Below are 25718 nucleotides of genomic sequence, written 5' to 3' on the forward strand. Positions count from 1 at the left end.
TGGGCATTAGAATCTCAACTCATTTCTCACGTGGTAAACATTTAACATTTTTAGAGCCCCTTTGATTTAGGTAAATGAAAGTAGCTTTTAAGTGCTAAGTGCTGAAATACACATTTCAAGTGTTGGTGCTTACGAATAAGTAGTTACATTTTTGGATAAGATTGCTAAAAGCGAAATAATCAGTTGATGTGTTTAGAAATAGTTTTTTGATCAATTAATAACTTTTATTAACAATGGGCAAGTAAATACCCGAATAGTTTCCTTTTCAATCTTCTCTTACTTTGTCGGATAGCATCTCGCACGTGGTGGGAAATTCTGAGATGTTTTGGAGTTGAGTGGGTGATGCCGGGCACGGTGAAAGAAGCAATGTTTAGCTGAGAAGAGAAGAAGCAAGGCTTGGGATGTTGCTTCTCTAGTACTTCTGTGGGCCATATGGAGAGAGAGAGAGCTTTTTATGGAGTAGAGAAGGATTTTGTCCACTCGAGGAATAGCATCCTCTCGCATATTACTTTTTGGAGCACGCATGAGATTCCTATATGTATAGAACATTGTGTGTCTTTTGTAGAAAATCATTTCTTTTTCTGAGGTTTTCTACTTTTTTGGTATATTTCTTGTATACAGGCTTGTTTGCCCTTATTTAATATAATTCTAATTAATTGATAGAAAAAAAAATACCCGTATACAAGAAGTATTCCAAAAAGTAGAGAACCTTGCAAAACTTCCTATCTTACCCTTAATAAAATGGTTTATAGCCATACAAATGTCTATGACTTTTTTTAGACCACAAGTTTTAGAAGTTTTTCTTTCTTACATTCGTACCCAAGTCAAACTCTTGTCACATAAAATGGATGGAGGGAGTATGATGCTTTGCTTGCATACATTAGTCAAATTCAGTGTTGTGAAGAGCGTGAAGCGAGGAAAAGCGACAACTCCCATTTCGCTTAAAGCTAGAAGCGAGAAGCGAAGCGAGCATTTTGAAGTGAACCGGAATTTAAAAAAAAATATTAAAATAAATACTGCATAGACAACACTTGTAAGCAAATGTTCAATTCTTCAATGTAAAAACTAAAGAGTAGCATCAATTAAAGCACAAAATGAGCATGCTATTCTTCTTCAAGATTGTCAAATTCATGTATTCCACTATCATTATTATATTGCTCGTCATCTTCTTCAACTTCTTCTTCATCAACTAGGGACAAAGTAGCTGCTTCTTTAACCTTCCTCGAAGTTGAGGTTCTCCCCCTCAAGCCATAAATTCTCTCCCCAATTCCACGCGCCTCCGCAACATCACCCTTAGTGAAATCAGAAGTTTCCTCAAATACTTCTTCATCTGCATGATCTTCCGGGACTCTAATTAGCCATTCATTAGCATCATCAATGTTGTCCAAACTAATTGCATCAATTACATTGCGAGCGTTGTAACGACGCCTCAATGTTCTATTGTACTTAATGAAGACTAGATCATTGAGACGCTTCAAGGTTAGTTTGTTCCTCTTTTTGGTATGAATCTACAAATAATACGTAATTAGTAAGATTAGGACAATTGAGATGTAATTTAATTATCTCAATATACTAAATCTTTCTTCTTAGTTCTTACATGTTCAAACACGCTCCAATTCCTTTCACATCCGGATGAGCTACATGTTAGACTTAGAACCTTGATGGCAAACTTTTGTAAATCTGGAGTGGATTGGCCATATTGCTTCCACCATTCAACTGTAGAAGTAGAACAAATATTCAAAACTTAATATTGATAAAGAAATAACTTATTAACTATAAAGCAACATATAAGCACTCGCTCACCTGGTGACTTCATCTTTCTTTGTCTAATCGCCATGTTTTTTCCAAAAAGTTGCTCAGCATTCCTATAAGTATTAAATTGCTATGTTATTTTATCTTGTACGGATAAATCAGGTATCAACTTCTCAATACATTCAATGTATCCCTTCCAGAAATCTTCATCTCCTAGAATCCTCTCTTCATTGTCATAAAATAGTTTCGGGTTCAAAACAAGTCCAGCTACATGCAAAGGGCGATGAATCTGACCGTCCCACCTTTTATCTATGATCTTAAAGACTCTTTTGTATTTTCTTTGATCACTAAAGAGGTTTGAATAGCCTCCTTTGCCCTATCCATTGCTTCGTAAAAGTAGCCCATTGGTGGCCTTTGCTCCCCATACACCATACGAAACACTTTAACTAAAGAACCACCAATCTTCAATGCATGAACCACATTGTTCTAGAATGAAGTAGAAAGTATAATATCTGCAGATTCTCTCCCTCGAGCTTCCCTTTCATAGGCACTGTTAGTGTACTCATCTGAAACAAACAACTTCTTCAAATTGCTTCTTTGCTCATACATGCTATGCAAAGTCAAGAAAGCGGTAGCAAATCTTGTCTTTGCAGGTTTCACCAAGCTTCTTTATTTAGTGAATCTCTTCATCATATTCAATAACAAAGACCTTTGAACAATATAGGAATGCACTCTAATTGCCTGATTAAAGACTGAACTGAAGGGTCTTTCCTTGAAAATGTCACCGAAGATTAAATTAATGCAATGTGCTGCACACGGAGTCCAATAAATATGCGGGTACCCAACATACATCAAATCACTAGCTTTAACATTTTCACTGGCGTTGTCCGTGACAACTTGAACAACATTTTCTGCTCAGATAGAGTCTATTGTACTCTTGAACAAGGAGTACATTTTGGTTGAATCAGTCGAAGAGTCGCTTGCATCAACGGACTCAAGAAACATGCTTCCCTTAGGAGAATGCACCAAGATATTGATGATCATTTTTCCATTTCTTGCCGTCCACTTATCCATCATAATGGAACAACCAAACTTGTTCCATTCTACTTTGTGCTCTTCCATGATTTTATTAGTCTCTTCCACCTCTTTTTTTAGATATGGACCTCTATCTTCATGATAAGTTGGAGGCTTCATTCCTGGACCATATTGGCCTACGGCCTCACTAAAAGCAGAAAAAGTGTCAGTATAATTAACACAATTAAAAGGAAAATCTGCATCATACATCCACAACGCAAATGTTTTAACTGCACGATCCCTCAAAATCGCTTTGGCATCAATTTGAGGATTACCACTTTTTCCTCCCTTATCTCCAGATTTTTGCGGGAAGTAACAATATAGAGGACCTTTGGTCTTGCCAGTAGATCCACAACTAGAAGACATTGTTTGCATCCTTCCCCGCTTTTGTGATTTTGATGGAAGCGACGAAGCATCGTCACCTTCTTCTATTTCATCATCGTCATCATCAAGATCATACAGTTCTTGTTCATGAATCATTTGAGTCTAACTCTTTTTTTTTGAAGGAATGCTTTCAATTCTTCCTTCACATGCAATGGAACATTAGGACAAGATGCGACATTTGGATCACCACCGATGAGATGCGCTTTTTGACGATAGATTGCCCCATTTGAAATCTTGTCACAAAAAAGACATCTAATTGCCATCTTGTTGGTCTCGCTAACTCTTGCAGAGTAAACCCAAGCTGGGTCTTTCCTATCTTCTTTTGGTGCCATTAAAAGAACAATTACATAACACATAAGAAAGACAATAAGAACTAAGAATAAAAGATATAAAAATAAGAGGAAGGGCAGTATACCATTTTGTTAAAAACTGGGCAGCATAAAAACAATGAAAGAAGAACTGGGCAGCATTTCAACAAAGAGGAGAAGACTTAGAAAGAAGAACCTAAGGTAAAAAAAAAATTCGCCAGCATTTCGCTGCTATTTGGACGCTGAAACAGTGAAATAATAATAAAAGGGAACCCTAGTCGCCTCTTTAGAATCTCTGTTGCCAGCTCTTTAAAACAAAGAAGCGCTCGCTTCGGTCACTTCGCTTCGCTTCGTCGCTTCTTGCTTTTTAGTGGGAAGCGCACACTTTTGTCTACTTTTCAGTCTGTTCGATAAAGAATGTCATATTTCCTTATTTTGAAACGATTTAAATTAACCTTTCCATTTTACTCTTAACGTGGTGATTTATAGCCACAAAAAATGTTTATAGCTTATTTTAGACCACAAGTTTCAAAAGATATTCTTTCTTAAACCCGTTTCCAGTAAAACACCACTACATAAATTGGGATGAGGGATTAATATGTTATTTGAATAAATAATTTATAAAATAAGCTAGTCTAATAATTTTGGAACTTAAATGAATTGAGTCATAAATTTATTTATATTTGAATCAATTAAAAATCTTTCAATAATTTGCTCATTTTTAGTATTAACAGTTTTAAAGGCATTTTAGTAGCTTTCTGTTCTTTATAAGTGACAGTGGCTGAAGACAATAGCTTGAGGTGTGCATATTGATAGAGATGCTCCCAGACACAACTCCCGAGGCATCTTTGTATCATGAATCTTAGGATTCTACCACCACCCACAAATAGCCACCCCTATCGCGACCAAAACCCAGCAAAAACCTCCGACCAAGGGCCACCCACGCGCTCTCACGCGAAGCCTAGTTCCGGCAACCTCGCTGCGATGTGCCGACGCGTGAGGAATATTCCGGCCAGATCTCGACTGGCCGCCGTTAGATAGCCTGTTCAAGCAGAGGCGGATCCAGGATGTAAACTCTATGGGTTCAACCTTTAAGATTTTTAGTATTGAACTCATTATATTCTTAAAGTTATGGGTTTATATCTACAATTTGTTACTATTTTAGTGAACTTTTACACATAAATTTATGCTCCGCGTCGAAAGTTATGAGTTCAATTGAATCCGTCGGTAAAGGGCTACATCCGCCCTGTGTTTAAGAGGCTATTCCGAGCCTACCCATCAAACTTTCTCCAAAATCTGACGACTTTCTCTATTTTCCGGCGACGTGGAGGTTATTTCCAGCCAGATTTCAAATTTTCTTCTTCAGTCAGCCTCAACGCTAGGTCTTTGGGACGACCGCTTTTAGAAATGATGGACTCTACAAAGAGAAACTCCTACTTCTCTCTGGAATCTAGAAAAACTGGAAAAAATGTCTTTTATCAAAGCTGCCTCTTGGCCAACCCTAGAACTTGGGGGAAGATGTCATCGAAAGCTCGACGTAGGGCAGGAGCCGCACTTCCCGCTGTCTGAGGAGCACACTCTCAGGCGCAAAGGTTTCTTGATATCTTGTCTGATTGGATCTTTCTCCAAATGGGTTGGTTCTCCCGAGACTGTTAGGAATTGGGCAGCAAATGCATGGAACGTCAATGACGGGCTGAAAATAATGCAACTGGGGGATACACAATATCTCTTTCGATTTCTCGACGAGTCTCAAGCTTTAGAAATTCTTGTTAGAGGAAACAAATGGTTCGATGGGAACTTTTTAAATCTAGACAGATGGGTGGAGCACGATGGGTGTCTCGACCATCGTTTCATCGGCGAAACATTGATGGTCAACATGGTGGGTCTCCCGGTGCATCTTTGGTGCTTTGACCTCTTCAAGAAGATTGGGAAAATCTGTGGGGGCTTTATTGATGTCACTTGCAGCCTACATGATCTATCGCGATTGAGGATTGTGGTGAGGAAAGGGGGCAGAATCCCTGTCTCCACTGTGGTGGAAGATGGCTACTTGAGTTATAGGGTTTAGTTGAGCCCTGAATTTCGTCCTATCTTTATGCCTGTGATAGTGGCGGAAGAAAAGGGAAGGTCAAATAGAAGGGAGGGGAGGGGAAATCTGTCTCTGAGGGGAGGGGAGGGCTCACCGGATCAGTGGTCTAATCCGGAATCAGATGTTAGATCGAGAAGAGACGGGAGGTTTGAATTTGGGGCCCAGATTATTTCACGCTGCGTCTGATAAGGCTCCTAAGCATATGGGAACAGTCGCTTCTTCTTCTTCTGCCAACGGTGCTTCACACAGTGGCATTTCTTCACCGAGCTCTAGTGACCTGCGCCCCTCTTCGATGGCCGCTGCTTCAGGGGCAACACTGGCTAAAGGTGGTGTTGTTATTCCACGGCCTCCCACCTCTGATGGAACCAATTCCATCGCCCCCTTGTCTCCTCCTAGGCTTAGTTGTGCTGAGGTTACACTTCAAGCTTCTTCTTCTTCTGGGGAGTTTGTGGAGCATGCCCCAATTGATGTTAGTGCCGGATCAGTATTTCCAGTTAATATGCCGCAAAAGGTTCCATGCTCTCTTCCTTCCTGCTACCCTACTGGTGTTTCTGGACATTCCTATAGCAGCGGGGTGTTAATTTCAGAGGTTGCTGCCCTCAAGGAAATGGTGAGATCCTTTTGGCACCTAAGGTTCCTATTGCCAGCAATGCTATGGTCTTGTATTCCCCCGGCAGGAGCAAGGAAAGGGTACATATAGAAGACGTCTGTCCAATTTCGCCACAAAATGGATGAGGGAATATGTCTTTCTGGATGGAGGATAAACTATTAAACTTTGGGAAGTTTCTAGGAGTCTCTTTTGAAGGGAAGGAAGATAGGGTGTTAGAATTGTTGAGGGAGATTGAACAACAATCTTTTTATGATGGTGCAGGGAGGGAGTTGGGTCAAGGTGTTAAGCAAAATAATTTAGGGGATGTAGTGGTGTACCAGAGAAGGGGCCGGGTGTGTGATAGGGAGGAAGGGAGCTCGACTGGGGGTGGGGAGGTGGGGAAAAGGGGGATATTGTTACTTATGGAAGTTAAGATTCTTTCATGGAATGTGAGGGGGATGAATGACCCAAACAAAAGGGCCATCATCAAAGTGGGAGTTCGAGAGTGGAGTGCTAACCTAGTTTGTTTTCATGAGACAAAAATGGAAGTTTTGTCGGATGTGATTGTGAGGAGTGTTTGGGGAGGTAGTTGGGTAAAATATGACAGGGTTCCAACAGTGGGGACTGGGGAGTGCCGGAGGCATTCTTCTAATATGGGATGATAGAAGTCTGGAGGTAAAGGAGATTAGGAAGAGAGTTTTTTCTTTAGCAACACTTGTCAAAGATAGAGTGAGTGGGGTGGAGTGGGGATTTGGGGAGTGTACGGACCGGTAGGAGAAGGGTCCAAGGTATTTTTCTGGGAAGAACTGGCCAATGTGATGGGGGAATGGGATATTCCATGGGTTCTAGGGGGAGACTTTAACACTATTAGATTTCCGGAGGAGAGATAAGGGTGTAGTCTGATTTCGAGGGCCATGGAGGAGTTTTCTGACTTCATCAATGATCACTTTCTCATTGATCTTCCTCTGTCAGGGGAAATGTTTACTTGGGCCAGGGCGGAGGATTCCAACTCAAGGTCTAGACTTGATAGATTTCTGATATCACCCTCCTGGGATGAGCTGGTGCCGAATGTGCTGCAGATTCCTTTACTTAGGCTGACTTCGGATCATTTGCCTATCTTGCTAGATGTATGCAGAAGGAGGGGGGTGCGTGCTCCCTTCCGATTCGAGAACATGTGGTTGAAAGTGCCAGGATTTGGTGACAAGGTGAAAGAATGGTGGACAAGCTACGGAGTATCAAGAACACCTTCATTTCGTCTTTCGAAGAAACTTAAATTGCTCAAGGGAGATATTATTAGGTGGAATAAGGAAGTTTTTGAGAGGGTAGAGGTTAAAATGAGGGAGCTTATGCATGAATTGGGAGAATTAGAAAGAGGGGAAGGGGCGAGGGAGTTAGATGAAGCTGAGAAAGCGAGATTGGGGGAGGTTACAAGAGAAATAGTAGAGTTAGCAATAGCTTAGGAGACTAGTTGGCGGCAAAAAATGCTCTGGTTAAAGGAGGGGGATTTAAATACCAAGTTTTTCCACAGGGTGGCGGTTGTAAATCGAAGGAGAAACTTCATAGAGTTCTTAGTTGTGGATGGGGTGAGGATTGAGGGAGAGGAGGAGGTAAAATGGGCGATACTGGGTTCTATGAGAACTTATACAAAGAGGAAGTTAGTTGGAGGCCGACTTTGGGGGGGAATAGAGTTCAACCACATTGGGAAGGGAGATAGTGAGTGGCTGGAAAGGGCTTTCGAGGAGGAGGAGGTGCACGAGGCTATGTCGAGTTGTGTTGGTGATACGGCCCCCGGGCCTGATGGTTTCTCCTTGGCCTTCTTCCAGCTCTGTTAGGACACCATCAAGGGGGAGTTGATGGAAACCATTGAATACTTCCATGTGAATGGTGTTTTCGAGAGAAGCATCAATGCTTCTTTTATTACTATTGTGCCTCAGAAAGAAGGTGCATCTTGTATCAGAGACTACATGCCTATTAGTCTCGTGGAGAGCATTTACAAGATTATTTCTAAAGTGTTTTCCAACAGACTCAAGAAGGTTCTTGACGTGTCTGTTTCGTCCTCCCAGTATGCATCTCAAGAAGGTTCTTGACGTGTCTGTTTCGTCCTCCCAGAATGTTTTTGTGGAAGGTAGGCAGATCCTGGATGCTGCTTTGGTGGCAAATGAACTTGTAGAATTCAGAAGGAAAAATAGAGATCCCGACTTACTATGCAAGTTGGACCTTGAGAAGGCTTTCGACCATGTTAATTTGGAGTTCCTGGATTTCATTATGATGCAGATAGGGTTTGGGGCAAGATGGAGGGGATGAATCAAGTTCCGCATTTCCTCAGTCAGATTCTCCGTCCTCGTTAATGGTAGCTCGTGTGGTTTCTTTGGCAGCTTCAGGGGTCTCAGGCAAGGTGACCCCCTATCCCCCATGCTATTCATTCTAGTGATGGATGCTCTGAGTAAAATGATGGATCGTGCGGCGGGCGGTGGCTTCTTGAGAGGATTCTCAGCTCCTATCGGGGTGCTCAGTGCCCGAAGAGTCTCTCATTTGCTCTTTGCGGATGACACCCTGGTTTTCTGTGATGCCGATATGGATCAGTTGACCTACCTGAAGCAGATCTTGCAGTGGTTTCAGATAGTATCAGGTCTCAAAATCAACCTCGGCAAGTGTGAGATCTTCCCGGTGGGTGAGGTTGCTAACATTGATGCTTTGTCTTATGTTCTCAGATGTAAGGTGGGCTCCCTTCCCACTACTTACCTGGGTCTCCCATTGGGCGCTTCGCATAAGGATACTGCGGTTTGGAATCCAGTAACTGAAAGAGTTAAAAAAAGATTAGCAGGCTGGCAGAAACGGTACTTGTCAAAAAGGCGGTAAGGAAGTGCTTATCAAATGCACCTTATCGAGTATGCCCACCTATTACTTGTCTCTGTTGCAAGCTCCTGTGAGCATCACAGAAAAACAGGAGCGGATTCAAAGGAATTTTCTTTGGGATGCAGCAGATGGAACTAGAAAGATTCATCTAGTGAATTGGCAGACAGTCACTTCCCCAAAGAAGTGGGGTGGACTTGGAGTAAAAGATCTTAGGGTATTCAACAGAGCTTTGTTGGGGAAGTGGATGTGGAGATTCGGGGTAGAAAAGCATGCTCTATGGAGGGAGGTCATAGTAGAAAAGTACGATTCCACGGGGCATTGAAGGACCAAGGCAACCACAACACCTTTCGGGTGTGGCATGTGGAGGAGCATCATGAAGAATTGGGAAGCCTACAATGGCAACATCACTTACAGGGTGGGAGATGGAAGGAGAATTAGCTTTTGGAATCATAGGTGGTATGGAGAGGATACTCTGAGGGTCTCCTTCCCCCCACGTCTTCATAGTTTCAAACCAGAAGGAATTGATGGTCCAATAGATTCGTAAGGAGCGTGAAGGGGGTAGTATGAGACCTCTCATTTAGAAGGAACATGCAAGATTGGGAGATTGCGGAGCTCCAAGATTTATTGACACTGCTATATGGGCAAGACATGCCCCAACCATCTTGTGATTCTTGGAGATGGGTTTGCGTGGCGATGGTTTGTTCACCGTAAAGTCCTTTTACCAGAGTATGTTGGTGAGAGAGGAGGCCACTTTTCCATACTCCTCGATTTGGATTCCTAAGGCGCTTATGAAGGTGTGCTTTTTCGCATGGCTAGCAGCGAGGAGAGTGATTTCGACTGCTGAAAATCTGCGAAAGAGAGGAATTATACTTGTTAGTTGGTGCTACATGTGTAAAAGCTCAGGGGAAGAAGTTGATCATCTTTTGTTGCATTGCCCTGTGTTCTCGGCTTTGTGGAGGGCAATCTTGAATCTTTTTGGTGTTCATTGGGTGATGCCAAGCACTGTAAAGGAAATGTTATATAGCTGGGCCAGTTTCCGTCGAAGAAGAAAGCAAAAGGCGTGGAAGTTTGCCCCGTTAGCTCTCATGTGGATAGTTTTGGGGGGAGAGAAATAAGAGAGCTTTTGAGGGGATTGAGTCTCCTTTTTCACATCTTAAGAATAGTCTTTTATCTTTGATCGCTTTTTGGTGCACTCATATAGCTCCTACTTGTATAGAGGATTGGGTGTCTTTTGTAGAGAACCATGTTCTGATGTAAATTCTCTACTTTTTGGTATACTTCCTGTATACGGGAGTTCTCTCCCTTTTAATTAATACAATTTACCTTATAAAAAAAGGCATTTTAGTCGTTTTAACCCACATCAACTTGCTCATTATCAGTTTTGGCACTTCTATACAAACATAGCCTTCTTCGTAAAATCAACGCTAACACTTAAAAAGTGTTTTTAAAGACTTGGTGTCTAAAAGCTACTTTCATTTTGCTAAGCTAAAGCAGTTCTTATTGCTTTTGGCCAATCCAAAGGAAGTCATTCTCCTAAAAACTTACTCAATCTAATAAGGGCATTCAAGAAGGACCTACGGGAAAATGGACATGGATATTTGGTCTTGAGGAGCTGGCATTGCAGAGGAGAGTATTCAAGACAAGTATGGAGTCATGATGGAGCATGGAGGACTGCGGGAATTAGCTTGCTATATGGAGGGGGAGGTATAGGATAAATTTTATAAAAACATTAACCTAAAGGCAGGGAATGGTGCCTTGATCGACTTCTAGAATCATATGTGGCCCAATTCTGAAACTCCCCGATAATCCTAGCATCTCCTCACAACAAATATCAAGTGTCATAAAGATGATGAAACGGGAGTGAGCAGGACTTAGATTTAGTAGAAATTTATAAGATTGAGAAACTGAAGAATTCAGAATCTTCCTTATCAAAAGAATTCCAAGGTGTTCTTCAACTACTGCACAAAAAGAGAATTTCCAGCTGCGATGATGATACCTGGAAATTGGAAGGACAAATGGTGGTTTATTGTAAAGTCATTCCATCACATACTTCGTGAAGAGAGATAACATAGATTCCCCACCCCGGAACAATATTAATTCCAATAGCACCCAGGAAAACCTTTTTTTTCCCTTTTTCTTTTTTGTGGTCCTGCTGGCAGCAAGGAAGTGGAACATCATTCTTGTCAGTCCCGAGAGCATGAGGAAGTGGAACATCATTCTTGTCAGTCCATGCTTCATCTTTAAAAGGAAAGATGTGAATCATGTACTGCTTCATTGCATTGTAGTGCATCGAATGTGGACTTCAATTTGGACCTCATCATGAAGCGGGGATGCTAAGAACAGTTCAAGGGTTACTTCACAGTTTGATTTTCAAAAGGAAAAGGAAAAGAGCCACAGTATGATACATCGTCCCTTTGGCACTTAATGCAGACAACCTGAAGAGAAAGAAACTGGCGAGCTTTTTAAGGCGTAAAATTTAGCTTCATACAGATTAAAGAATATTTGAATTTTTGGAATGCATTTCTGGTCCCAATTGACGTGGAGGACTGATGTAGAGTGTGATATTTGTTTAAGTTTCTTTACTTTCTATGTGTCTTTTATGCTACAGTCTGCTCCTTCTAGCATACATCTTTGCCCTATAAGTAAAAGGAGGTGGTTGCTCAAAAGAGGAACTTTCACTAGTTGGTCTGCTTATTGTTCTTGTTTGTAAAGCTTTGGGAAGGGAAATTAAAGCTCTATCTTTCCTTGCCAATGTATATTCTCTTGAGAAGTATGCAATTTTAATGTGCTGGGGTTTAATACAGGTTCAGATCTGAGATTTCCTTGCCAATCATGAAAGAATTAGTTCCTCATTATCTTCAAGATAGTGCCAAGGTTTGTTTCAAATTATGTTTGCCATTGTTAACCTTCCATCCCTACTCTTCATTTTTTAGTTGTGCTTGATGTATGAACTGATTTGCTTATCTTTGAGTTGGGAGCATATTTCATTGTTCAACTTCCGATATCATCTCTTTTTCTGGGAGTTCAATTTCGTTTGTCCTTCATGGCTGATGTTTTGTAGCTGCACTAAAGGGCTGGGGCAACCCTTCTGTTTACTATCAAAAAAGAAAAAAAAGATTGACATCTTCTCTAGTTGAATGTACCAAGTTGTTACTTTTACGTGAAAAAGTTCCTTGTAGCTTTTTCACGAAAATTAGTTTTTTCTGCATGCTGAGGAAAGCCCTGCATTTAAGGTGTATACAAAAATTAAAGAGCTACAAAACATGATACTTTACATAGAGCATCCAATGATCGAACAATATAATGCTTATCACAAAGCTCAACAACCTTCGACAATGAGCTCTTTCCAATTCCAAGCCTTTAACTTTCGATAATCTGCTGTCGTTGTGACCTAGCCTGGGTTTTTCCTTAGTTTTCTTTCTTAATTTTTCAAGTAAATGCCATATCCTGAATCATGCTTTTTTCAGCAAAGATAATATCAGAACTGCTACTCTTTTTCTGCTGCCAGCCGTAGATAATTATTTTGTCCCAAGGCAGCTTCCATTTGTTGATTAGTTTTCATGCTACCTTGGCCGTTTGTCCAAGTCCAATGGGATTTCACACTTTTGGTTTGTTATTTTTTTTGGGTTAATTTTTTTGTTTGTTTTTGTTTTTGACAGGTAATAGATATGATTGTTCTGATGATATCATAATTTCTTTATGTTTTCTTTCTTGCAGGAGAGGCTGGATTACTTGGAAGATGGCAAGAATATATTCAAGCTTCGTTTACGACTATGTTCATCATTGTACCCAGTTAGTGAACGCATTAGGGATTTTTTCCTTGAGTATGATAGGCACACTCTTCGGACAAGCCCCCCTTGGGGATCTGAGCTTCTTGAGGTAACTAAACTAATGCTGTCATTGACCATTCTATGTTTTTACCTGAGGTAGTTATCCCATTCTTAAGGTACTGTGCAAATATTTGCACGTTGTTTTCCTTCTTTTTTTTTGTTTGTTAATTTGTTTGAAAAGTTAACTGAAAAAGACTGAACTTTCGGCCCCCAGGGCCTAGCTCAAGTGGCAAAGGGTGGTGGATTTGTGTCTTAGGTCACAGGTTCAAGCCCCCACACCATGCAAAGCAAAGCCTTGTATTTAAGTGGAGAAGGGTAGAGGGGCGGGCCCATTATCCACCGAGTTTCGAAGGCTGCGACTGGTCCAAAGGATCGGGGCCAGACGGATTTCTCGGTCATCAAAAAAAAAAAGACTGAACTTTCGAACTTTAGAATTATCCAGGCACTAGCGTAGTGCCAGCTTGCCAGGCTTCTATGTTTATGCTATAACACACCATTTTACCTTTAACACTGAAACTTATAAATCAATGGAGATGCTGAAATAGATAGTGTGGAACCTATCTTCTTTTTTATGAGAAAGGTAACAAATGTTATAAATATCATCAGCACAAGGTGCTGTGTGCCATATCTAAAATTCAAAAAGCAAAAAAAGTATATTATTAATTCTTCTTACAAGGGTTCTAAAACCTCTAAAATAGACTTTGATTCGTCCGTAAATTTCTCTTTGCAACAAAAGTGAAATAGAAGAAAACAATTCATCTTAATCTTTTTTTCGAAAAAGGTAACAACAATTCATCTTAATCTTCTTTTTAAAACTATGTCTATCCCCTATATTTTGAACTTCTTCCTTCCAAATACTCCACCATATGCATGCAGGGATTACTTTCCATCTATTCTTCTGTCTGACACATCTGCCAAACTGTTCCAGCATGCCAATAGCTCTCTAGTCAATGTTGGCATTGTCCATTTAATGCCTTTCACGTTTAGAAAATTCTGCCAAAATTGATCGGTGATTTCACAATGCAAAACCAATTGGCTGTTGCTTTCTGCCTCCTTCCCACCAGAACATCTTGAACAAAAGCTGAATCCCCCTTCTCTTCAAATTTTCTTGGCTCAGACAAGCTTCTTTTGTTGCCAGCAAAACAAAACAAGCCACCTTGTATGGAATTTTGACTTTCCATATGTGTTTCCAAGGCCACAAATTAGCCTGTTGGCCAGTATGAATCAAAACATCATATGAGGATTTGACTATGGAGACTCGCTCGTCGTGTTTGCTTGTCCTCTCGATCATCATTAGTGCCTTTGAATCGCTCCAGGGCCAACTAACGTTATACATGATGAGGTCCAATGATGTATGCTTTTGCAAATGTTATTTTGCTAATTGACGAAACTAGTGAGGATGTCAACCAAAAGATTGAGTGATGCAGACGCACTCTAGAGAGTAAGGTTTTTTGGGTAATTTGGCGTAAAGACTAGATATATGCACTACAAGTTGAGTCCGAATAAGAAGAGGGAAATTGAGGTGAATTAGACGTGATTGCGGTGCCTAAATGCCATTTCTGATATTTAAGCTTGATGTTCCAAGAGAATAGTATGATAAATGAAGATGTTACAAAGTCACAATAAGATGGTTGGAACGGAGAAGGGCTACCAGAGTGTTATGTCATAAAAGGGACACACCTATCAAAGGGAGATGCAAGTTCTATATATTGTAAGACTAACAACGTTGCAGGAGAGAAAATGTTGGGCCTCAAAAGTTTAATATATCCCATTCTCCACAAAAAAAACATACATAGGCGAACATGGCTGCCACTCATAATATATCGTAGGCAGCCAAGCATCATATCAGCTAGCTATCATACTCAAAAGGCAAAATACATAAGTTGCCACTTGACCTATGGTCCAAATCCCTGTTACACACTTTCTAGGAACGAATATTACTTTACACACCCAACCTTTCCAAAGTGTATCTAATACACACCACTTTTGGCAGCTGGCGCGCGCGTGTTTTACACAAAAAAGAGGCGAGTGAATGTAAAACTTTCGGGTCTAAACCATTATCTAAATGCCACATGTCTCCAGCCTTTGTTATTTTTTTCTTTTCTATTTTTAGTTATTTCATCTCCAAATAATTTGGTCTTTTTTCCACACACCCCTGGACACCTACTTTGTCATCTCCATTAATTAAACTCTGAAACACAAAAATAGTTTTAGAGCTAGGTCCAAGTTTCAAATTAATTAGTCATCTCCTTCAAGTTTAAATATTTTTAGATCTGCTAATGAAATCAGTGACTGATTTCTCCATTTGTTTTCATAATTTTGTTTTTAGATCTGCTTATTTTTTCTTTGACTTCAAAAATTTAATTTTTTTTGAATGGGTGTGAAGAAAGGGTTTATAGTGTAGGTTTTGCTCTAAAAATTATGGTGATAGTGATGGCTGCCATGGCAACACTTAAAGCACCATGTGAAAGATCTATGTGAATATTGGCCATGGCGATAGTGGTGGTTGCCATGGCCAACACTTGATTCATGTGATTTTTTTTTTCTGGTGGGTATTTCCATGACTGTGGGATTTTAGAGGAGGCTTGGTGGGTATTTCCATGGAGTTTAGAGGAGGCTTGGTGTGGGAGTTTAAAGAAGATGAGAGACGGGGGAGGGGGGTTGTTTCCCGTTTTTTCTTTTTTTTTTTAAATATATCAATTGTGGTGTAAATTTAGTATTTTTATTTTTTTGTTCCTTGAGTTAGGACATGTGTCACGACCTTATTGGTGCGTGATATTATACATATTCTGAAAAACTGGTTAAGAAAAAAGTGGTGCGTCTTAGATACACTTTGGAAAGGTTGGGTGTGTAAAGTAATATTCGTTCCTAGAAAGTGTATAACAGGGATTTGGGCCATAAGTCAGGCGGCAACTTATGTATTTTGCCGATTAAAAATGATCATGTTCAGCAGGAGGTGCAAGCAGCACACACAAAATATTGAATGAGAGGAAGTCACTTGAGTTGGTTTGGTGATGTCCTATATCGACCTTTTAGATGTGTCGGTCTAGTAGGTGGGTGAAATCATGGTGAGTGGAGGTGTTAAAAAAGGCTAGATAGACCTAACATTAAATGGAAGGAAATTATCTTCAAAAACCTATAATATCTTGAAATTACTGTAGACGTCACGAAAAAGGATACAATGAAAGAAAACGATCTATATAGGTGATATCAATTAGCTAAGATAAAGTGAGGATTCATATAGTCGGCCCCAGCTTGCTTGGAATTGAGGCGTAGTTGTTTGTTTGACCAATTTTGCTTTTATCATTTTGTAAGGAGTCCTTTGCATAGTCGGAAATAATTTAGTGTTGCCAAATATATAGGTTAGGGGAGTGTGCATGTCCCTTTTTAGCTTAATTTAATGATGCAAGTACAAATGTGCGGTGGGAGTAGTTGATCGCGGTGGTTGTCAATAGGGTTGCTGATGGTTGGTAGTGGTGATTATGCGGTGGTGGTTGGGGTGGAGGTGGTTAGTGGATAGAGTAGTTGTAAAAAGTCACATTCTCCAGTGTTGTCAAATGATAGCATCTTAATGATTTTAAAAATTTGTACAAGATCATAATGAATCAGACCTATTCAGAGCATACAAGTAGTTGTAAAAGAAAAAAATACAAACGTGCTTAATGGTCGGAGATTTGAGTTATTCAGATTCAAACCTCCATTAAGTGAAAACAAATGGAGCCTAAGTAGCTTCCACTTAGCTTTGCTGATTTATTTTATTATTTTACCATTCTTATCTATTGCCCATGACCATTCTTGCTTCACCTCATGACTTTTCTGTGCTTGTACTTGGTGTTTTCCTCATTCAACTCGATTTTGATTCATTTCTTCAAGACAACAACAATGGTGAAAACCTTGTCCTTCATTTCAACACGCAATTTAGATTATCTTGGGTCAACATTAGTCCAAGTCAGCTGACCTGTCAAGTACTACTTAAAATCTGAGTAGTCATCAATGTTTGTCAGATCACATATCAAATTAGCAGTTTATGTCAGTTGGTTTGTCTGGTCAACTGTCTCATCCTCAGATCTTCGTCTGGTTAGCACCATGGATTGCCAGCAATTTGGTCAAATTGGCAACTTAAACTGGTAGCATACATGTCTTCAATCTAACCATGTCTAATTGATTAACAGTGGCATCATGGCCAAGTCAATCGCCTGGCAATGCCAAGTCAGTTTGGTCTCACATCAGTACTAAATCAATTTTATTTCCGGCCGCACATTCAAGTTTTAATTTACAAATTCAAGCTGTTTCACCAGCTTTTGTTTGTGGGGGTATGTTAAAATTAAGAGATAGGATATTCATGATGGTTATGTCATTGTTGAAAGTCAAGAGAATAACAAAGAATATAATATTCTAAAGGTTATGTTATAATAATTAAGAATTTCAAGAATTGGGGAACTTTGCTTGTTTCATGTAACTCGAAACTCTTGCATAAGGAGTGCTCTTGTTAGTTGTTAATTACCAATTCAAAATAAAAGTTCTCTCTTGCTAAACTGTCATGACATCAAATTGTGTATTTATGGTGAAAAGCCTTATTTTCTAACCTCTCTGATGATGTTCTGCTTGGTAGCCTCTAAAAAATAGTAGAAGTACTGAACATGTTGCTTTTCAACCGATGCAGTGTGATGAACTGGTACTTAAACTTGTCCAATTTTTGCAGGCAATTAATAGCCTGAAGAATGTTGATTCCACTGCTTTGCTTCAATTTCTTTATCCGATCTTAAACATGCTTCTCCATCTTATTGGCAACGGGGGAGAAACTCTTCAGGTCTGAGACAAACATTGCTGGTGCTTTTAATGATAGCTGTCTTTTTTATTTCACTTGCTTACATAACAATGTCTTTTTTATTTCACTTGCTTATATAACTATATACCTCTTTTTTCCCTTCGTGGTTGTTGTCTGCTGTGGGCTCTGCATCATAATTCTAAATGGTAAATACTGTGTTTTCTCTTTTTCATTTTCCACTTTCAGGTTGCTGCATTTAGAGCAATGGTTAACATTTTAACAAGGTACAGTATATATTTCCTTTATGCTTCAGTTAACATGGTTATCCTTTATTATTAACATTAAATCTCTACCCCATAGGGTGCAGCAGGAGTCTGTTGATGAAGCTGAGAGAAATGCTTTCCTAGTAAACTTTGTTGATTATGCTTTTGATGATTTTGGGGGTCGTCAGCCACCAGTCTATCCTGGTTTGTCCACAGTGTGGGGAAGTTTGGCTCGCAGTAAGGTAAAACTAGTGACCTCCACTTTTCTTCAGTGAAGTATTTGGCTTTATATTAAACTTGGGCGTTTACTCGCAAGAACTCTTGGCAATGAAAGGCTTAGAAGCTTAGAAGAATTTCTCATAATCTGATGCGAGATATACATGTTGCTGAATGTTATCAATTCTGGTACTTAGATCAAATAATACAATGCAAAAGGTCAAATCTAAAATAATGGACCTTCAAGTATAAAGAGAACAACTGTCATGGATGACGAGAGATTGAGGAATGAAACTTTCTCCACCCTTTTAACAGCAGACAGTTAACAATGTGGCCTCTCCATTCCTTTGTTTTCTCCTGTCTGTCAGTATACTGTATCCAATCATTCAATTGTGCTGTATCTATCATTGCTTTTCAAGAGTAATGAAACCAGAGGGGGGGGGGGTGCATCATTAGTCATGACCAATGATAGTGAACATTCTATCATGGAATGTTAGGGGACTCAATAGAGTTAGAAAAAGGAGGCTGATTAAAGGTCTGATACGCAGAGATTTTTTGTTTCCAAGAATCTATAATAGAAGGGGATATCGGGGAGATAGTAAAAGAATTATGGGGTAATAGGTGGGTGAAATTTGCACAACTAGAAGCTAGTGGAACTAGAGGAGGTATTGTAGTTATGTGGGATGGTAGAATCTGGAAGGGGGAAGTTTGTTGCTTGGGAACACATACAATTAGTTGTAAATTTTCTGGTAAGACTCAGGAATACTCATGGCATCTTTCAATTGTGTATGCTCCTAATGACATGAGAGAAAGGGAGGAAGTTTGGTGGGAGCTGGCAGGCGCTAGAGGTCTCTTTAGTGGGCCTTGGGTGGTATGTGGGGACTTCAATACTGGGAGGTTCCCATCAGAGAAGAAGAATTGCAATTGCATCAGAATCACAAGAGGTGTGAATGAGTTCTCTAAATTTATTGAAGACATGGAACTGGTAGACATCCAACTATCAGAAGGTGATTATACATGGAGAAAAGATGAAAGGCATGAAATAGCAGCTAGATTGGCTAGGTTCTTGATTTCTGCTGACTGGAATGAAGATTTTAGAAACATAAAACAATCAGTGCTTCACAGAGTTACTTCATATCATTCCCCACTGATGCTTCAATGTGGGATCCAGTCAAATCCTACTTTAAGTTTGAGAATTGGTGGCTACAGACTGAAGGCTTCAAAGTTAGAATACAAGAATGGTGGAACTCTTTTGCTTGTGAAGGAAGGCCTGATTTCATTCTAGCTTTTAAACTTAAAGCTCTGAAGGTAAAGCTTAAAGAATGGAGCAAAAGTATCCAAGGTAATTTAACATTGCAGAAAGCAAGTATTCTCAACCAACTTGTAGAACTGGAAGAAATACATGATCAAAGGAGCCTGGCTGACGAGGAAATATATACAAAAACTGTCTTGTCTATGGAATTTAAGGAGATTGCAAACCATGAAGAAGTGGCGTGGAAGCAGAGATCTAGGGCCCTTTGGTTGAAAGAGGGAGATAGGAACACTAAATTCTTCCATAGAACAGCTAATGCTCACAGGAGATGCAATAATATTGATCAGTTGATAGTAGAAGGGTAATCTTCGCAGAATCTTGAAGATATCAAGAGAGAGGTTATCAAATATTACCAAAACCTCTGCACAGAAGAAGATGGGTGGAGGTCACTAGGTGCTATCAGAAACAGTCACATGATTACACCAGAAGACAACTTAATGCTTCAGAGTCCTTTTGGAGTACATGAGATATGGGATAGTGTAAAGGCATGTGCTGGAGATAAAGCACCTGGCCCAAATGGATTCTCAATGGCCTTTTTCATTAATTGCTGGGAAGTGGTAAACAGGGAAGTGGTAGCTGTTGTCCAGAACTTTTATGACCAGGGAATATTTGAAAAGTGCTTTAATGCTACTTTTGTGGCATTGATTCCTAAGAAGGTGGGGGGGGGGGGGGCAAAGAATTAAGAGATTTCAGGCCTATCAGTTTGATAGGCAGCATATACAAAATTATATCCAAATTATTGACGGAAAGACTCAAGAAGGTGGTTAACAAATTGGTGGATACTCAACAGATGACATTCATAAGACAGATAATAGATGCCATCTTAATTGCCAATGAATGCATTGATACAAGGAAAATAAGCAAGGAACCTGGGATACTATGTAAGCTGGACATAGAGAAAACATATGACCATCTGAACTGGAGTTTTCTATTAGAAACTCTCAGGCAAATGGGCTTTGGTGGAAGGTGGATTAACTGGATAAAATTCTGCATCATTACTGTGAGACTTCAGCCTCATAAATGGTGCACCAACTAGTTTTTTCCCTTCTCAGAGAGGTTTGAGACAGGGGATCCCCTTTCTCCTTTCCTATTCATTATTGCTATGAAGGGATTGAATAATATGTTGAAAAGAGCTCAAGCAAACAATTGGATAAGGGGCTTCAAGGTGAATTGCAGGGCTGATAGCAATATGACGATTTCCCACCTTCATGCTGATGACACTCTTGTGTTTTGTGAAGCTGATAGAGAACAATTGAAAGTATTAAGGGTGGTTTTCATTCTTTTTGAAGTCACATCTGGACTACACATAAACTGGCACAAAAGTTTCATCTATCTAGTCAATGAGGTAATGGAGATACAAAATCTTGTTGATATTCTTGGTGGGAAAGTAGGTGAACTGCCTAGTGTATATTTGGGGATGCCATTGGGAGCCAAGAACAAGTCAAAAGGAATTTGGAATGGTGTGCTGGAGAAGTGTGAAAAGAAGCTAGCAAATTGGAAAAATCAATATCTATCTATGGGAGGTAGACTAATTCTGATCAACTCTGTACTTGATGCCATGCCTACTTATATGATGTCTCTATTCCCAATTCCTACGGATGTAGTGAAGAGAATTGATGCATTAAGAAGGAATTTCTGATGGGAAGGCAATAATGAGAAGAAGAAAATCCATTTGGTTAAATGGAGACTCTTACAACTAGCAAGAAGGCAGGGTGATTTCACAATTTTAGTGAAGTCTATATACTAATATACAAATATGTTACCTTCTCCAAAAAAAAAAGGATGGCATTTGAGGTAAAATGGCATGCTTGTTAGCCACATAAGTTTCAAATATCTATTTATAATGTGCTTGAATGGAGTGGCTGGATTTCAAGGTTCGAAAATCTGCTTTAATAGCAACTGAAATATAGAGATTAAGTGCAGAATCTGAAACGTAATAGCAACTTCCAAACGGAACTGGAGAAACTAAAAAGTATATTGTTTCTAGGTTCAGAAGGTTAAGAAGGTATGGAACTCCTCATCCAGTATACCAGAAAGAAGTTGCTGCCATCACAACCCCATGACAACCTATGTATAAGTGATACTTAACCCTAGTGTAGACCTAGTAAAGTTACATGGTTCATACATATCAACTGGGAGCAAAGATAAGGCTGGGCAGTTCTACATAAAACTGACTCATCAGAGAAAACACAGAAAACATATAGGGCTTTAGCACTTAGCAGGGGACTGCCAAATCAGAAAGTTCTCTATAAGATTCTCCTGCATCATTTTGTAAGGTTTTCTATCTTTTTCGTATACTTCTTGTATATGGCACCCTTTTCCTTTTGTTTTAATGAAATTTATTACTTTATGAAAAAAAATATATTCTCCTGCATCATTAAGACTGGAATTTCATTTAGTAGGTGAGCTTTGGATCCAAGTTTATCATGTTGACTTCTGCACTGTCATTGTCAGCTCTAGTTTACTGCACAATAAATATTTTAGTATCACAGAAAAGGACTCTATGTATATGACATCTGTTGGTTCAGAAACTAAGGAACCATTCAGTTGTTTTTTTCTTCTTATGTTTTAACTACTTTGGTTTCTGTTATAGGCAAAAGGGTACCGCGTTGGGCCAGTCTATGATGATGTCCTGGCAATGGCTTGGTTTTTTCTTGAGCTGATTGTCAAGTCAATGGCACTGGAGCAGGCTCGATCCTTCTATCACAATCTTCCATCGGGTAATTGCAGTTGGGCTTGCTTCGATTTGTCATTATTGTTATAATCTTATGCTTTGTAATCATGCTTTGCTTTGAATCCTCTTCTCTGAAAAGTGCATTCAAATAAGGTCTTTACAAAGGTTGTACTCATTGTTTTCCTTCTACCTGGTCATCTTACAATACAGAGTAATAGAAGAAAACTGATCTTTTGCATGTGATCAGGAAAAAGAAACAGTTGTAATTTCCCAATTCCATTAGTGTTCTTTATTGGATGGTCTTTCGACCAGATTTCCTTCAGCCCTAAACCACAGCTCTGGTAGGTGTTAGACGATCATCTGAAACTGTTATATCATGTTATTTGACTGGATAATCCTAATGATACATCCTGGATTGTGCGGATTGCACAGAAGCACGAACTTCAAAGTCGTTTGGATGGAATATCTCAGTGTTGTATTAGCTAGTGATCAGAAAACTCGATTAAGGTATTCAAGGCATTTGTCGTTGCGCAACGCACTGAGGGAGAAAGATAGAAAGAGAACTCCTAATTAACCTGGAAAAGACTAATATATAAAAGAATCTTACAACAAAGAGAAACAGTTAAAAAAGTTCCAGCAAGCCGATCTACTCAAAAATTTATAAGTCGTGATAAACCGATACATAAGACTTCAAAGGCTGAAGACAGAGAAGAATATGTTGCTTTCCTTTGAGTGCAAGACATGCCTTTGGCTTTATATGCTTTGTCAAAGTCATTTGATTTTGGATTTTAGTGTCAAAAGTGAACGCACTTTTCTCACTCTCTTCAATCTTGCTATTTACACTCTCTGGCCCCGTAGCAATCACTCTCTGTAGACCACAATTACATAATATATATATATATGGGTAGATGCTAGATAAGAAATAAAATTGTTTAATATGTAAGTTGGTAGCTTTGGTCAAACCTTTTTTCATGTGTCTCTTCTGCATAATAGTCTAATCAATGTGCAATGGTTTTGCTTTACTACCCAACAATCTCATTCTCATTTATGGATGTATTCAGGTTGTCGAATCCATTTATATCCATCATGAATGGTGAGCCTGTGTTTGCTTCGTGGTTTCTTAGCATTGTTTTGAGCTAATAACCATGGCTTCCTTTAGAATAATGCTCATTCAGAAGTTAGGTTTTGGAGTCTTAGACTACTCGTTATTGAATTGGTTTGGATGCATTGTCATTCGTTTAAAAATTAGATTGTTGGCTGCTGAATAGTTGTGTTTGGAAATTCACCAAATTGGGGCTTTATATTGATAAGCTTCATTTTCGTCCTTTTGAGCACAGGTGAAGATGTCCCGCCAATGCAGTTGAAAGAAGGTGTTTTTAGATGTGTTGTTCAATTGTATGATTGCCTTCTAACAGAAGTTCATGAACGCTGCAAGAAAGGTCTAAGCTTGGCCAAGCATTTAAACAGTAGTTTGGCTTTCTTTTGTTATGATCTTTTATCCATCATCGAGCCTCGACAGGTTTTTGAACTGGTAAGCTTTTCAAACTCGACTTTTGCTCTTCATTCTAATTTAGTATTCACGCCTAGAACTGTTATTCTTGTTCTTCATCACTCAGCCTATATTTCCTCTCTTCTCCAGTTGATGGTTGTGACATATTCCGGTGCTTCAGTTCCTATTGGAGTTTTCCTAGAGGTGTTTAGCCCAATATTTGAATAGTTAAGAAGTCTGGGAGCTCTGGAGTGCTATCTCCAAATCTACCCAGCAGTCATCTGCTAATATAGTTTCTCCCCTACTTCAGAGAATCTTCTTCCGCCATAATTGTGCTTCCCAAGATGTTCTGATCCTTCCAATAATTTACTTTCATCGTCCGGCGGTTTATTCAGTGCTGCTGAATTTATTGATCTCCTAATCATTGGCACAAAGGTAGAAAATTTGCTGTTACTAGAGCCTTTGCTCAACTAAATTAAGATCCTTTTGGCCACATCCAACCAGCTAGGGTTGGGGCTAATCTCAAGTGTGATTACTGCCTCTCTCTCTCTCTCACACACACACACAAAAAAAAATAATATTATTACAATTAGAACAAATCTACCATACCTATTTTTATATACATTTCTTTCGTAAAAGAAAAGGTATTGTAGGTTTGTTCTAATTGTAATAATATTGTCGGTATTATCCTATATTCACATACTAATCTGTTTTTGCTCATCTACGACATATCTTTCCTAAGCACTCTGACGCTAGATCCAGAACACTACATTCTACATCAGTGTTGTGAAGAGCGTGAAGCGAGGAAAAGCGACAACCCCCATTTCACGAGAAGTGAGAAGCGAAACGCTCGCCTTTTTTAAGTGAAGCGGAATTTAAAAAAAAAAAATTAAAATAAATACTGCATAGACAACACATATAATTGTAAGCAAATGTTCAATACTTCAATTAAAAAACTAAAGAGTAGCATCAATTAAAGCACAAAATGAGCATCCTATTCTTCTACAAGATTGTCAAATTCTTCTATTCCACTGCCATTATTAAATTGGGCAGAAATTGGGGGCAGAAACTGAAAAAATTGGGCAGAAATTTTCTGAGAAAGAACCGAAGGTAAAAAAAAAATTTCGCCAGCATTTCGACGCTTTTTGGACGTTTAGAAAGAAAAAGAAGAAGAAGACTGAAAATCAAAAGTAGAAGAAGCAGAACATACCTGTGTTGTTGAATGAGAAGAGGAACAATCCTTGGAACTTGAGATAATTTTAGAAATCTGAAGTTGATGAAGAAGAGAAGAAGAAATCGCTGCTCTTGTTGAAGAAAAACCTAGTCTCGCTGCTGTTTCTGGACTCCAGATAGTGTTTATGGTTTACAATAGGGCTTGGGTTAATTTAAACAAAGAAGCGGTTGCTTCTTTCGCTTCTCGCTTTTTACGGAGAAGCGGTCGCTTTTTCGTACCGGAGTCGCTTCACATACCTGAAGCGCTAACCTGCCCGCCTCGCTTCGCTTCTCGCTTAAAGCGATGAAGCGAGCGCTTTTTTAATCACTGATCTACATATAAAACAACAATAACAGCCTCAATCGCAAACTAGTTGGGTTGGCTATGTGAACCCTCAAAATACATTTGGGCCCGATTTGGAACAGTTCATATCTACACCGAATTTATGTTATAAACTTTTATACTGCTAACGCCTTACATGATTTCTTTTTTTTTTCTTTTCTCACCAGCACATACCAACCAGTAAAAGTTTCCTTGGTTGGCTCAGAAATTTGTTCTCCAAGAGTTGAGTCAGACACTAATTCACACCTAATTTGCACTAACAACCTTTTTATTTATCTCCTAATCATTGGCACAAAGGTAAAAAATTTGCTGTTACTAGAGCCTTGCTCAACTAAATTAAGATCCTTTTGGCCACATCCAACCAGCTAGGGTTGGGGCTAATCTCAAGTGTGATGACTGCCTCTCTCTCTCTCTCACACACACAATATATTATTACAATTAGAACAAATCTACCATACCTATTTTTTTTATACATTTCTTTCCGTAAAAAAAAAGGTATTCTAGGTTTGTTCTAATTGTAATAATATTGTAGGTATTATCCTATATTCATATACTAATCTGT

At 39.3% G+C, this 25718-nt stretch overlaps 1 protein-coding gene across 3 annotated transcripts in view; it reads left to right on the plus strand.

Annotated features, from left to right (window-relative positions):
* LOC107801480 (guanine nucleotide exchange factor SPIKE 1) overlaps positions 1-25718 on the plus strand; it is a 62175-nt gene that overhangs the window by 14982 nt on the left and 21475 nt on the right. For all 3 annotated transcript variants that reach the window (XM_075253448.1, XM_075253447.1, XM_075253449.1), the window contains exons 14-20: positions 11854-11923; positions 12767-12928; positions 17582-17689; positions 17894-17931; positions 18008-18152; positions 22032-22158; positions 23450-23643. In XM_075253448.1, coding sequence (XP_075109549.1) covers positions 11854-11923; positions 12767-12928; positions 17582-17689; positions 17894-17931; positions 18008-18152; positions 22032-22158; positions 23450-23643 — 844 coding nt within the window. The remainder of the gene's footprint in view (positions 1-11853; positions 11924-12766; positions 12929-17581; positions 17690-17893; positions 17932-18007; positions 18153-22031; positions 22159-23449; positions 23644-25718) is intronic.

The sequence above is a fragment of the Nicotiana tabacum genome, chromosome 5 (assembly GCF_000715075.1).
Source record: "Nicotiana tabacum cultivar K326 chromosome 5, ASM71507v2, whole genome shotgun sequence".
Classification (NCBI taxonomy): domain Eukaryota; kingdom Viridiplantae; phylum Streptophyta; class Magnoliopsida; order Solanales; family Solanaceae; genus Nicotiana; species Nicotiana tabacum.